Source organism: Crocuta crocuta, unplaced genomic scaffold (assembly GCF_008692635.1).
Source record: "Crocuta crocuta isolate KB4526 unplaced genomic scaffold, BGI_CrCroc_1.0 scaffold348, whole genome shotgun sequence".
NCBI lineage: Eukaryota > Metazoa > Chordata > Mammalia > Carnivora > Hyaenidae > Crocuta > Crocuta crocuta.
Window position 1 is genome coordinate 3,210,698 of NW_027529573.1, and position 14,067 is coordinate 3,224,764.

General features: G+C 46.0%; 1 protein-coding gene across 2 annotated transcripts in view; it reads right to left on the reverse strand.

Moving 5' to 3' along the window:
* The window catches only part of KREMEN1 (kringle containing transmembrane protein 1), a 66,299-nt gene extending 57,231 nt beyond the window's left edge, over positions 1-9,068 (reverse strand). For both annotated transcript variants that reach the window (XM_077761654.1, XM_077761653.1), the window contains exon 1: positions 8,993-9,068. In XM_077761654.1, coding sequence (XP_077617780.1) covers positions 8,993-9,053 — 61 coding nt within the window. In that variant the 5' untranslated portion in view covers positions 9,054-9,068. The remainder of the gene's footprint in view (positions 1-8,992) is intronic.
* Between the last annotated feature and the right edge of the window lie 4,999 nt (positions 9,069-14,067).

Here is a 14,067-nt window from a genome sequence, read left to right on the forward strand (position 1 = left end):
ACTGAAGAGACAACCAGGGGAATTGGAACATTGATTACTAACAGGATATTTGATGATATTAAGGAATTGTTAGTTTTTCTAAGTGTGATGATGGTAATGGTACTGTTACTATGTTTTTGAAAAGATTATTTATTTATTTATTCATTTATTTGAGAGAGAGACAGAAAGGAAGAGAGAGAGAGAGAGAGAGAGAGAGAATCTTAAGCAGGCTCCATGCTCAGTAAAGAGCCTGATATGAGGTTTGATCTCATGACAGAGAGATCATGACCTGAGCCAAAATCAACAGTTATATGTGTTTTTTTTTAACGTTTATTTTTGAAGGAGAAAGAGAGAGAGAGATACAGAATGTGAGTGGGGGAGGGGCAGAAGAGAGAGAGAGACACAGAATATGAAGCAGGCTCCAGGCTCTGAGCTGTCAGCACAGGGCCCAGAACGGGGCTTGAACTCATGAGCTGTGAGGTCATGACTGGAGCCAAAGTCAGATGCTTAAACGATTGAGCCATCCAGGCGCCCAACAGTTGTGTTTAATGGACTGAGATACCCAGGTGCCCCAAGAGTTTTTATCATTTAGAGATACTTACTGAAATACTTATAGATGAGATGATATATCTGAGATTTGTTACAAAATAATCTAGTCGGGGAGAGGAAGCCAGTACAAATGAAATAATATTGGCCATGGCTGATACTCTTTGAAGCTGGGACATGGATATACACAACTTCTTACATTTGTCTATGTTTGCATGTGTTCTCAATTTCCTATAATCAAAATTTGTTAAAAGATACTTTAAAAACATGTTGTTGTTATAATTAATCTCCCTTAGTTTCTTTTTAAAAGCTGTAAACAAACTCAATCAGCTGTAAATTCAGTCATCTAAAATTAAGATCGACAGTCACAGATCATGTTCTTGGGCTATGTATTAACAGTTGAAATGATCACAGAACAAGCTGTACTTTTGCCCAAAGTGGAATTACCATAAAAATAATCACTCTAATGTTTTTAAAGTTATCAGTAGCCTTTTCATTCAAAATCTTTTAGATCTTTCTTCTTATTCAGGGAAACAGTGTCCTTAAAAACAGTAACAGAAGAAAAGGTCATGCCTCTCTAAGTTATTTTAACTAAAGAATTTATACTTTTAGAAGGACGCTTGAGGTCTTCTATTTGAAACTCCAGTTTTTTCATTTTTATTAACAGATGAAATATTTAATTATTTAAAAGCCTATTCCAAGAAAATTGAGCCTACCATAAGCATAGGACCAGAGGTTCAAATTCAGAAGACCCAGGAAAACACTTCAGAGAGGAGTTCTTATTATTTGTTGTATAAAATTTTTAAAAAACAACCCAGAATGCAGTGCTGTTTGGGCACCACTCTTTTCCCATCTGGCTCTCGTCTGGAATATGCTCCACTCCTACCCAGGCAGGACCCACGGGAAAACATGCCACGGTTGCCACTGTGAAGGACATGTGTTTCTGCCGAGGACAGTCATCATGAATACGCAGTGGTTGAGGACTCTGTATTTTGCATTTAGGATATTAAAAATGCATAATCAAACTGAAGACCAAAAGACAGCTTTTGAGAAAGAATCTAGGTCTTTAACATACACAGAGAGATGAAGCCAAGCCTCGGTGAAAGAATGGACTCACTCGGACAGAAGTCAAAAGTGAGAAGAACTTTAGTTTCACAAATTAACCATGGATTCTACTGCCAATACCACCAGAACATATTCTATAGCTTTGGTGACAGTACCTCTCTTGATTTAACCTTTGAATACAAATGGATCTACTTCAATCTTGAAATGAAATTTCAAGACTTAGTTTTCATGTAAGGAAACAGGAAGCTTGATGTTTTAAAACTCAAAATCCAGTTCTCTGATGGACAATAACTTAGTGTTTTATAAGCCAACTTTCAAAGAAACAAAAACAAGATAAAAAGAGGGAGCACTATTTGAAAGGTCAGTGTCTAGAATAGATAGCACTATACTCCTATAGAAACCGGGGGCCCTAAAACAAGTCCCACAGCCTGGTCAGACTCGATCACCTTGAACTGTAATTGCTTAAGAAGCACCTGGTCCCGCATCCACTAGCCCATGATTTCTTGCACATCTCATCTTCGTATCTGCAGCAAGGACAGACCCCTCAGAACGTGACTGGCAAATGTTAGCTGAATAAGGGAAGCAGGCACATGGGAGGCTTGGGGGAAAAATGCATTACAGACATATTCACCCAACTTATGGTGAGCAATCATGGCTTATCTAGCAATGACCTATGAAAATATGAGAAGTTCCAGGAAAGTTTAGGTAAATCAAATACTTGAAAATCAAATATTTGCTATTTAAACCAGAAGAATCTCCTATTTAAAGGAACTCTATGGTGAAACCATTTGTAATAGGGAATAATCAACTGCCTTTGTAAAGAAAATATAAATTTTATACTCTGAGTTTGCTTTAAGCAGGAGACACCTGGCACAAATCCACTTTGCCTCTCCATCTCTTGACTGACCTTATTTCACACTGTCTGAAGCTCTCCATTGGTATAAAAGGAGATAAAACAAACTGATATAATCCAGCTGCTGGACAAGTCTCATCAGTATTGCCTGTGCCCTATTTTTACTTTCAGATGGCAAGAAAGTCCCCTATAATGGAGTCCTGGAGGGCAGCCAACGTTCCATGGAAGCCAGGCTGTGGGCTACTTAGTCTCCCTTGGTTGATACAATGGCCAAATAATACAAGAGTTCTTGAGCAGGGAGCTGGCGAGCAGGGCGACAGCATGTCCCTGGAGCCTAACTTTTTTTTTTTTTTATTGTTTTCTTTTTCAAATGTTTATTTAAATTCTAGTTAGTTAACATGGAGTGTGACATTGGTTTCAGGAGTAGAATTTAGTGATTCCTCACTTACATATAACACCCAGCCCTGGAGCACATCTTTAAAATAAAACCCAAAACAATAAAGTGGTGGTCTTTTATGAATTGGCACAGGCCTGAGTCCTAGTTAGAGATGCTGGGCATACAGACAGGAGGCATTCGATAAGCACTTGTTAGTTGGTCCCAAGGTAAAAATATGAGTCAAGTGACAAGTTTCAGAAGCTTCAGCCAGGGAGACAGTTTTGGGCAGAAGGAAAGACTCAGTGTAGCACTAATTTATAAACAAAAACAAGCAGAAGCTGTCATGTCTAGGTCAGCCGGAGCAATAAGGGTAGTCAGTGACCAACAGATTGATTTCATAGTCAAAGGTATAAAGTTTCACGGCTATAGCAGGGTTGCCAGAGTCAGCAAATGAAAATACAGGATGCTTAGTTAAATTTGAATGTCAGATACACGACTGATCAAAGTACTTTTTTAAGGTAAGTATTCCCAAGTACTGTATGGGATAGATTTATCCAAAAGAAATTATTCATTGTTTATCTGCCATACAAATTTAACTGAATGCCATTTGAATTTAACTGTATTTAATCTGGGGATCTTCCTCTAGAGAGTAGAAACACGGTGAATCTCAGATGTCTTTACTCCATTTAGGTTTCCAAAACACGGTCCACAGAAATGAATATGGACCTCAGATATGGATAATGAAGAATCTATTTCCTTAAGAGTTATCAACAAGAAGTTGATCAGAGTTGCCTTCTCCTAGGCCACAGTGAAGGGAAGGACAAAAGAATAATACAATTAGGATGGGGTTTCTCAACCGTANGATCAACAAGAAGTTGATCAGAGTTGCCTTCTAGGCCACAGTGAAGGGAAGGACAAAAGAATAATACAATTAGGATGGGGTTTCTCAACCGTAGCGCTATTAACACTGGGAGTCAAATAATTCATTGGCGGGGCCGTCCTGTGCACTGTAGGATGTTTATTTTAGCAGCATCCCTGGCTTCTCTACCCGCTAGATGTCAGTAGCATACTCTACCCCATCCCACCCCACCCCGAGTTGTGACAATCAAAAATGTTTCCAGATATTTCCAAATGTCCCCTGAGGGCAAAATCTCCTGCAGTTGAAACCACTGAATTAGAAGAAATGGTCAAATAAACAGAAAGTGTCGTATCCATTAACCAGTGGTCACATAACAAAAGATTCTTCTCAAGGGAAAAATTCTCAGCACACCCTGGGTGCTCAAGCCCGTAATAAGGATGAGAGGCCTAGCCATTTCAACAAAGACAATCAAAAACCCCTCATGTGCCACAAGTCCTAGAGAAGAATCTTCGGTGAGCCAAGCCAATGAAGCTGTGCGTGGCAGCGCATAGATCACTGCAAGCAGGGCGTCGTACCCGGCCTTTGAAGACGTTCCTTTTAAGTTAACCTCCCTTCCAACTAAACTTTTTCCAAATCTCTTCCTGCCATTTGGAACTTGAGCGATTCTCAGCTGAAAAGGCCTGTATATACGAGGTGCAGATGGCGGCAGTTACGGCCCTCACCAGATGCTGCAGTCTCTAATTTGATTGAAAGGATATAATTAGACAACAGAAACACTTTAATGAAAGAGCAAAACATGGAGGGAGGGAAGGATTGAAGGCCCTTAACTGATGCCAAAACACCCACCAGTAATAGAGGCTTTGAGTCTGGGGAAAGGGAAGGGGAAAGCCCCTTAAAAGGACAGTCCCCATCCTGTTTATTTCCCCATAGACATAGGAAGAGGGATTTTATTATTGTAGATTTCCACTGTATTTTATGTGGGAACAATCTGATTAAAACCAGAAGAGTCTTCGGAAGAACATCAAAGAAAAACAAATATGGCTTCTGTGGTCATTATTAAAAATATTTTTACCAGCCCAATAATTGTCTTTGAAGATGAATTTTTCTAGATTGAACAGCAGCAAGTAATTTACATACTGTGATGGCACTGGTAAAGGATTGCTACCCTTGTTGCAGAGGACTACTTGGTCGCCATGTTTTCTCGCAACCTTAGGCCACCAAGGAACATGGAGCGTGGACGGCCATTTAACATCTCTGTTTAGAAGGCATAGCGAAACCACGCAGAGTGAGTTGTATATGCTGATGCTGCAACCATTTTGAATCATCTTTAAAAGTGGCTTATGCTGTTTTTTACTATTTCCTAGCTTTCAAACTTTGAGTGTGAGTATACTGCTCTGGTTCTAACCAAGAATCTAACCAAACTGAAAGAAATCCAGCCCTCAAAGTCTGAAGTTGCTAATGTGGTGTGACACTCGGGTTTGGAAGCGGCTGCAGGCTCCTCAGCCCACTAGAAGCGGGGCCCGCCCTTGTGGTAAATTGAACAATAAAAGTTTAATGCTTTGGCGACTTGCCAAGGATTAAATCAGTGGCAAGAGAAACTAGAAGCTGGGCCTAGCAGAGGAGCAGCCCCTAGAAGGTCCTGTTATCATTGCGAGGAATAAAGGCAACCTTGCAAGTTAGGTGGCCTAACATCTTATTTCTGTGAGAGGTGCTCCCTAGCACCCAACTTCATTTCACTTCAAACTGTTGCAAGTTCAGGACGCCTGGCTGACTCAGTCGGTGGAGCATGTAACTCAATCTCAAGGTTGGAAGTTCAAGCCCCACGTTGGGTGTAGAGATTACTTAAAAAATAAAATCAGGGGCGCCTGGGTGGCTCAGTTGGTTAAGCGAGCGACTTCAGCTCAGGCCATGATCTCACAGTTCATGGGTTCAAGCACGGTGTCGGGCTCTGTGCTGCCAGGTCAGAGCCTGGAGCCTGCTTCGGATTCTGTGTCTCCCTCTCTCTCTGCCCTTACCCTGCTAGTGTTCTGTCTCTTTCTGTCTCTCAAAAATGAATTTAAACAATGTTAAAAAAATTAAATCATAAAAAATACACACACACACACACACACACACACACACACAAACACACACACTGTTGCAAGTCCAGGCTAAGGAGCTGTTTTCCTAGAAAGATTAGAAGGGGGAGGGGGGAGTAAGGAGCAGGGGATTTCCTTAGAGGAGAAGGCAAACTTCTATATAGTGGCCATTTTTGAGAAGTATGGACACCCTTCTGATATTTCTACAACGGCCTCTCTCCTCTCTCTGTTCAGGGATCCAGGATAATGTCTCCGAGGTGAGGTCTGGGGAAGAAGCCATTGTCGTGTTGAGAAGCTAATACTGAAGACGACAGAGAGAGGGAAAAACAGAGTGAACTAGGTCTGCTCGTCCTGCACTAACACATCCGGGTTCCATCCGGACTCTCAAGGTCAAACTGAATATGGAAGGAATGTCAGTCATTGTTCTGCCCCATTCAGGGGCCCTGCACAGTGAGCCAGCCAGAAACTAACCTGCCAAGTGGCGTCAGGGGGTTTGGGGAGATCTTACCTCAAAACCTCCATAGGGAGTTTTCGAAGAGACACATTCATTTCCTCCTCTGTTGTCCCTTTTCAGGAGGCAAAAACTTAGGCAAAAGCTACACATCCAAACTTCCGGCCTCTCTCAAGTGTTTTGCATTAACTGTTCCACAGTACAAACACAATCCGCTTGGTATGTTTGAATGCTTCATTTTGTTTTCTCAACAATGTTTTAATTAAAACAAAATAATCAGCCATGCTAAGCACATTGTTGTTTTTTAAAGGCCACTTTAAAAATGACGACAGAACCGTGGAAATAAAATTCAATTGTTTAGGAAAGTGGTAGAGTTTGTTTTCTTCTTCTTCCTTTTTTTTTTTTTCCCCTGGCTGTTTTTCTGTGTCTCAGGCTGGTGCCACCTGCTGCCTGGGCTTTCCTCTGAGAAACAGATCTCTCAACGGTTTGCTCCAAGCAACATCTGCATAGTTGAACAAACCATGGGCCAGTTCCAAGGCAGACACTATTTTCTGTATGTAGCACACACGGAACCATACTGAACTTCTCTTTAAGCCATTTTTATTTTTATTTAAAAAAATTTTTTTTAAACATTTATTTATTATTGAGAAACAGAGAGAGACAGAGCATAAGCACGGGAGGGGCAGAGAGAGGGGGAGACACAGAATCTGAAGCAGGCTCCAGGCTCTGAGCTGTCAGCACAGAGCCCAACATGGGGCTCGAACTCACCAACTGCGAGATCATGACCTGAGCCAAAGTTGGACGCTCAACCGACTGAGCCACCCAGGCGCCCCTTTTTAAGCCATTTTTAAAGCATTATTAAAGATCCAAATGTATGTGCATGAACTCCCCCTCATGTAGCTTTATAAAAAAATTGTGGCTAAATATACATAAAATTTACCATTTTAACCATTTTTCCTATATGTCTCCTAAAATTAGTTAATAGTAAAAGCAAAATGGTTCATTTATTCACCAAAATCAAGCCGCCTTTTCACCTTTCCGACCAGTGAACACTGGAAAATAATCAATACGCAGGGACCTTGAGCAGGACTTGGCAAAGTATAGCCTCGGGCTCAATCTGGCCCACTCCCTGGTTTTGTATAGCCCATGAGCTAAGGATGGTTTTTAAATTTTTAAATGATTGAAAACAATCAAAACAACAATATTCTGGGGGCGCCTGGGTGGCTTAGTCAGAAACTCTTGTTTCCGGCTCCAGTCATGATCTTGTGGTTTGTGAGTTTGAGCCCCGCATCTGGCTCCGTGCCTGCTTGGGATTCCCTTTCCCTTTCTCTCTGTCCCTCCCTTGCTCCTGCACACACCTCTCTCTCCCTCTCTCAAAATAAATAAATAACCTTTTTAAAAAAAAAAAAAGAACAATATTTTGTTACATATAAAAATTATATGAAATTTTCCAATTTCATAGCCATGCCCATTCATTTATGTTTGTCTATGGCTGCTTTTGCCCTACAAAGTCAGAATGGAGTACCTGTAACAGAGACGTACAGAGCCCACAAAGCCCAAATTATTTACTGTCTGGCCCTTTACAGAAAATGTCTGCTGGGGCACCTGGGTGGCTCAGTTGGTCGAACATCTGACTCTCGATTTCGGCTCAGGTCATGATCTCAGGCTTGTAGGACTGAGCCCTGTGTCAGGCTCTGCACTGAGTGTGGAGCCTGCTTGGGATTCTCTCTCTCTCCCTCTCCCCAGCTCGTGCATGCTCTTTCTCTCTCAAGAAAAAAGAAAATGTCTGCCAACACCTGACCTTGACCCTCAGATGGGATTACAGGCCTCCAAATTCTAAACTAAAGATGTTATATTGCCCATCACCAAAAATCCCGAATCTGTATGTGGTAAAGGTACCTAAAGCAACATATTTTACCTTCATCATTTATTGCTGTTGCTTTAACTATACTAAATAGTGATATTATCAGTAATATCTATATTAGGTACACCAACTTGTTGTTCATTAGTAGTGAGCCTAAATGGAACTTCTTTTTGCTTTCAGATTTATAAAAGGTCTCATTGCATATCCCAAGCATTTATTTTTTTATTTTTATATTTTAAGTTATTTATTTACTTTGAGAGAGAGAAAGAGAGAAAGAATCCCATGCACCCATCCTCTGCACTGTCATCATGGAGCCTGACATGGGGCTCAAGCCCACGAACAAACCATGAGATCATGACTTGAGCTGAAATCAAGAGTCGGATGCTCAGCTAACTGAGCCACCCAGGCACACCGCATATCTCAAACAGAAAAACATCTTTGTCTAGAAGCCAAAACAAATTTTCACAGAAACATCAGAGTTCTTGGATATCAGGTCAGTTTTGACAGGTTTCTATTTCTTAAAATACTCAAAGTATAAAAATAATGGGTCGACATAAAAGCACGAAAGCATGTCAGTCCACTTTACTCCTACCAGCCCCTGTGCTACATTCAGGTAAACTAACATTAACTAAGTCCCTTAGAGGGACAGGGCTCTATATAGTATGAAGCTCTCACTGTCCACTGAACTTACAGGTTTTATAGCAAGACATACTACTGGCTAACAGGATGAATGCCAGATGAGAATTTAGAGGAGAATGAGCATCATAAAAGGTGCTCACAGCAAATGTAACCTGAGTTGAGAAGCTCTGTGGGGACACACCTGACAGCCCCCAAAGGTAGTGAAACACCCAAGCAGGTAGTTTGCCTTAGGTGGAAAACTCAAATGGCACAATTCCGCCCAGCCTTCTCTGCTTTTCCTACCTGCAGGCTCTCCCCTGCAGGTCAGTAAATTCCAAATGGGAGCCCACTTCAGAGATCCCATCAGCCATAGGGCCCTGGCTGCCTTCCTCCTAGAAAGAGGAGTCTAGATTCCGCCATCAACTTCTGTCCTTATCAGCTGTGAAGGAAGGGAGAGAATCTCAAAGGAAGAATGGAAGGGAGAAGGGAGATCATTCGGGGTTGGTTATACACTGTAATTAGAACTAGCATTGATGGGGAATGAGCTAACTGTTTTTATAAAGTCAGCATTCAAAAATGCAAACCACCAGTAATTTAAATATTATAAAATTGTGCAGAATATAAGTATTGAAATAATTTTTTCCATCCACAAAATTTTAGAGAAAATTACAGTATCAAAAAATATAAAATGGTAAGTTTGGCATATCCTCAAGCATTTAAGAATCTAGTAGGCAGGCTCGAGACAGGATGTGATACTGAAGACCATGTGGTATCTCCCTAAAACTGCTTCTGGAGCTTAAGAGAAAAAGTCCCCAGAGCCCTGGTATACCAAGATGGTAGGAAAAAGAGCTGAGAGGCTTGCTGGAGCAGAAACTTGTCCCACTTCTCATAAATCATCTCACAATGGTTATTTATTTGTTATTTATTTGTCTCTAACTCACTAAATAAAAGCACACCAAGGTCTGAGGTTCAAACTGCTTACGAGCTGCTGCATTTGACCCCTCCTAGCAAAGCAAAGGTGCCTGAGGGGAGGATGCCACCTTCTAACAAACATAAGCAGAGTTGACTCACTTAACACTTTTCAGAGCTACTACTCTGCCCTTTCCAGAAGGGGAGCCAGTTTATTTCCACCCATACCTCTCTCTCCTTAGAGGACATTAAATCCTGACCACACAGATGGCAAAGTGGAACTAAGGGGTTACTAGGTTACAGTTATGTTGACATATTCTGGCTCTCGGCAAGATCCTCCTTCATTCTTCTCATACAGCAAATAACAGAAGTGATCAAACTTCTGTAACAGTTTTTACAGAAGCCCCCAACAAAGCTGCCGATCACTCAGAAACTACTTCCTGAGCCTAAAGTTTACAGTTCTTGGAGACCCCCTTCTACTGATCTAAAGCCAAGCTTTGCCTTTTACAGGGCTTAACCAGACTGGAAGCTCATAGCACTCTCAGGGCAAATGAGGTGTCTAGCACTTGGTGAACTGTGAAGCACTATAAAAAGTATTATTAAAATATGTTTATTGACCGCCTTCTGTATGTGGATGTTACCACATCAGGCAAAGGGAGTTCTCATTATCTCTCCTTTACAGTTGAGGAAACTGAGGTTCTGAGAGCTGAGTCATGGCCCAAAATCACAGGGTAAGTGACAACACCAAGTTCTATCTTTTTTACTAATCCAAGCTGGCAGGTAGACAAAGCAACTCTGAGTTTTCTTTCAGCAACAACCTCCTGTCATTCCAGCATCACAGTCTGCGCCTTTGGGTGGAGAACCCTTAGCCGGTTTTCCTGCTCCGGCAAACCTTCCCGTCCCTTTCAGAATGCCCAACTCTCAACACCCAAACAACCTGCAGAGAAATGTAACCGGGCCAGACAACGCCCTCGTCCCTGCTCTTCAACTTGGAAAGAGTTCTGCAGAGAAGGGTGTGTGTGGAAGCGAAGCAAAATCCCAGCTTCCATCCTAGTCTAGGGCCCCACCTCGGGAAGACCTGGCCTTGGCCTTGGCCTTGGCCTGGGGAGTGGGCGACTCTGTTTAAAGTGTGGCATTACCGGAACAAGGGGCTCTGCATTGCACCCTCGGGATAAGCACCCTAAGATCTGTAGGGTAGGTTTCCCATCACCCGTTCCCCCCTCTCACCAAGCTAGGCCCGCACCTGAGTTCGGGAAGCTCAAGAGGCCCCGGAGGTAGGTAGGGGGAGTCCCGGCTGGGTACAGCCGGGCGTCGCGGGCCCCGGACCTGCCTCTTGCGGGACACGCAAGTCAGCTGGACTCCTTGCGAGGCAGAAATTACAGTGCTGGGCAGGCGGGCGCAGCCGGGGACCTGGCGGAGGGGCTGGACGCCCGCTCCGCTCGCCTCCGCACCCGCTCCTAAGCCTGGAGGCGCGGGAGGGCTGGGGACGCGGGGGGCGTCGTTGTGNACGCCGCTGAGAGACAGGGCGGGACCCCAGAGGTGCTGGGGCAGAGGGGGCATCCCGGCCCGAAGGGAGTAGCGGCGGAACTTGAGCAGGGCGTCCCGGCTCCTCAGGCTGGGGAGACATCCCCGCCCGGGAGGCGTCGCTGAGGCGCTTGGCGAATAGATCCCAAGAGTAGGTACTGAGGCAGACAGGGCGCCCCGGCCCGGGGGGCGTCACGGAGGGGCCTAAGGGGGAGTCGCGTGTCCTGGGGCTGGCACCGCCCCGGCCGGGGGGCGTCGCTGAGGGGCTGGGAGAAGGAGTCCCGGGAGGTGGGAGCTAGGGGTGGGGGCCCCCAGGCGGGNCACACCCCTTCCACACCTGGGCCCTCCCCCCGCAGGGCACTTTATTGGTCCGAGCGATGGGCGGGGCCAGCAGGTGAAGGGCGGGGCCCAGGGCCCCGCCTCCAAATCCCAACGCAGAGCTTTGGCTGGGCTGAAGCCGGACGGGCGCCCGGCAAGCCTTGCTCCACCTTCACTCCGGTCGTGACCCACTCGCGGGCTTGACCGCAGCGGTAATAATCGGAACAGAAGTTTGCAAACCGCCTTTCCCTGTTTGGTTCATCGTAGTGGTTAAAAAAAAAAGGGTGCTGTGGAGTCAGTCTGTTCGGGTTCACCTTCCATAGGGTCACCTGTAAGACCTTGGGGGAGGTTTAAAGGAAAAAATAGCTCTCTTACCTCAATTTCTTCATCTGTTAAATGGAGGCGTTGATAGCAAATACTCCCAAAGCGGCTGTACTAAATGAGGCCATGCGTGGAAACTTTTACACGCGCACAGAAGGAGCTTAGTAAATACTGAGTTCCTTCCACAAGCCAAGTTCTTGCAGCCACGAAAGAGGCAGCATACTGAACCCTGTTTCCGAATCCTATCGCACATTCTTTGTTAACTGGGGCAAGTTTCCTGCTCTGTCTGAGCCTCAGTCATCCTCAAAATGGGAATAATAAGGCTTTCTTTCGCAAGATTAGATGAGATAGAAGAAAGGACAGCGCCCAGCACAGAGAGGGTCTGGAAGTGGATGGGGCAATGATGCTTTCTTACAGACTGGGAAACTGGGGCTCAGAGAGCGCGTGACTTGCTTAAACTCGGCCCCTGCGTGGCAGGCCCTTTACCCCCCCTCCCCCGCCCGCAAGGTCTTCCCCGCCTGCGATCTGGGTCTGTCCGGGGCCCCTCTCCTCCCCCGCACTCCCCCAGGCAGAGGAGATTTTCCTTCTGCTCCCGCCTAAAGCGCCGCGGCGACGCCCCGCGGGGCAGGTCTGGGCGGCGCGCCGGCCGCTTTCAAGTCCCTGGTCCCGGGCTTGCAAGTGCGGGCCTGCGCCCTGCGCGGCGGCGGAGCGGGAGCGTCCGCCCTCGTGTGCCGACTCGCCGCGCCCGGAGCGGGGTTGGGGCGTCCCCGCCCCGCGGGCTCCCGGGGCCGCCTTAGGTACTGCGGCCCTTGCGCCCCCTCGTCCAGTTCCAGGGTCCGCCTCCCCGCAACCAGCTCCCCAGCTGTTTCCTGGGCCGCGCCCGAAGGCGCTGGTACCTCCCACGAGGCCTCTCAAGCTTGGTCCCTCTCCGCCCACACGACCCAGAGCCCTGGCAAGAAGAATCTTGTTCACTCGTTGTTTTCCCGGTCTCATTCCGGAGTTCAGGGATCCTCTGGGCTCCTCACTGGAGCGAGGGGACCCCTCCCCGCACCCCCACCCAGTGCCCAACTCTCCCGTCCTCCACATCCCATCTGGTGTCTCCAACTCACTCTCTCCTCTCCACCATCTTGGACCTTTTCCACCTTCAAAACCACCCCCTCCGGCAGCACCTGCGAACTCTTCACCTCTGACTAGCATCCTCAAAGGTGCAGGCAGGGGAGCACCTAGAATGAGAATGATATGAGAACACGCAGGTGAAACCATGTGCGGGAACAGGCGCTCAATAAAGATCCTTCCTCCATTCAGCAAATGTTCAGTGAGGAACACACCCAGAGCACCAACCAGACACGCTGGTCCTAGAAATAATGTGACTTTCAGAGAGCACAAAGTACTACAGAGACAAGAAAATGATGTTGATGGAGAATAGTCTGTGAACTGTTTTAAATCGAGTGCGGGGAAACATTTTAGCAAAGCAGGACACAGTTTACAAGGTTCTTTGGAATCTCGTCCTAGTTTCTGAGGAAATAGGAAGGCGCAGACAAGAGGTTCAAAATAGGGTTTATGTGGCCAAGTTTGGGGATTTATGCCTCACCAGGTGGCTTCAGCCTGTCCGGCTGTGCCGCCAAGACAGCTCCCCGGCAGAGTGCGTACCAGCCTTGCGGACAAGCAGAACGCGCTATGGACTTTGCAGGGCCCAGTGAGAAATGAAAACGAGGGGCTCCTTGTTCAAGATGATAAAGAATTTCAGGATGGCTACAACAGAGCATTAAACCAAGTATGGGGCCCTTCTAAGGCTGGGGACACTGTGTCGCTACCCAGGTTGCACGCCCCCGAGGCTGGCTTGTACAACAGAGCTCAGAAATAGTGGGCAAGCCCCTGCCCCCGCCGGCTGCTATGAGAAACACCCCTGTAGCCTTCCCCAGGCCTCCCTCCCCTCTTTTGTAGCTTAAAGCCCAGCACAGGTGATGGAAACAGTGCACAGAGGCTAAAAATATAGTCTACCGGGTCTAGGTCAGGGCAATTAACAGCTCAAGGTCTTTTGCTCGGTTACGTGGTCCTGGCCCCTGGCAAGAAGCAGCCTGAGATATTCATTTCAATGCTCCACATGCCTTAGTCGCTTAGCGGATTTATTTCATGGAAAGAGTGAGGACATTGACTGTAGCCCCTGGGCCTCCAGGAAAATGTTGGTGTCTGTCTGTTTGCCTGCTTGTGCTCCGCAGTCAAGCCCTTCAGTTCCTCTGAGGGCAGCAGGATTTGCCAAGAAGCTGGGAGGACTCAGCTGGCGGAGTTTAGGTGATCCTGGTATC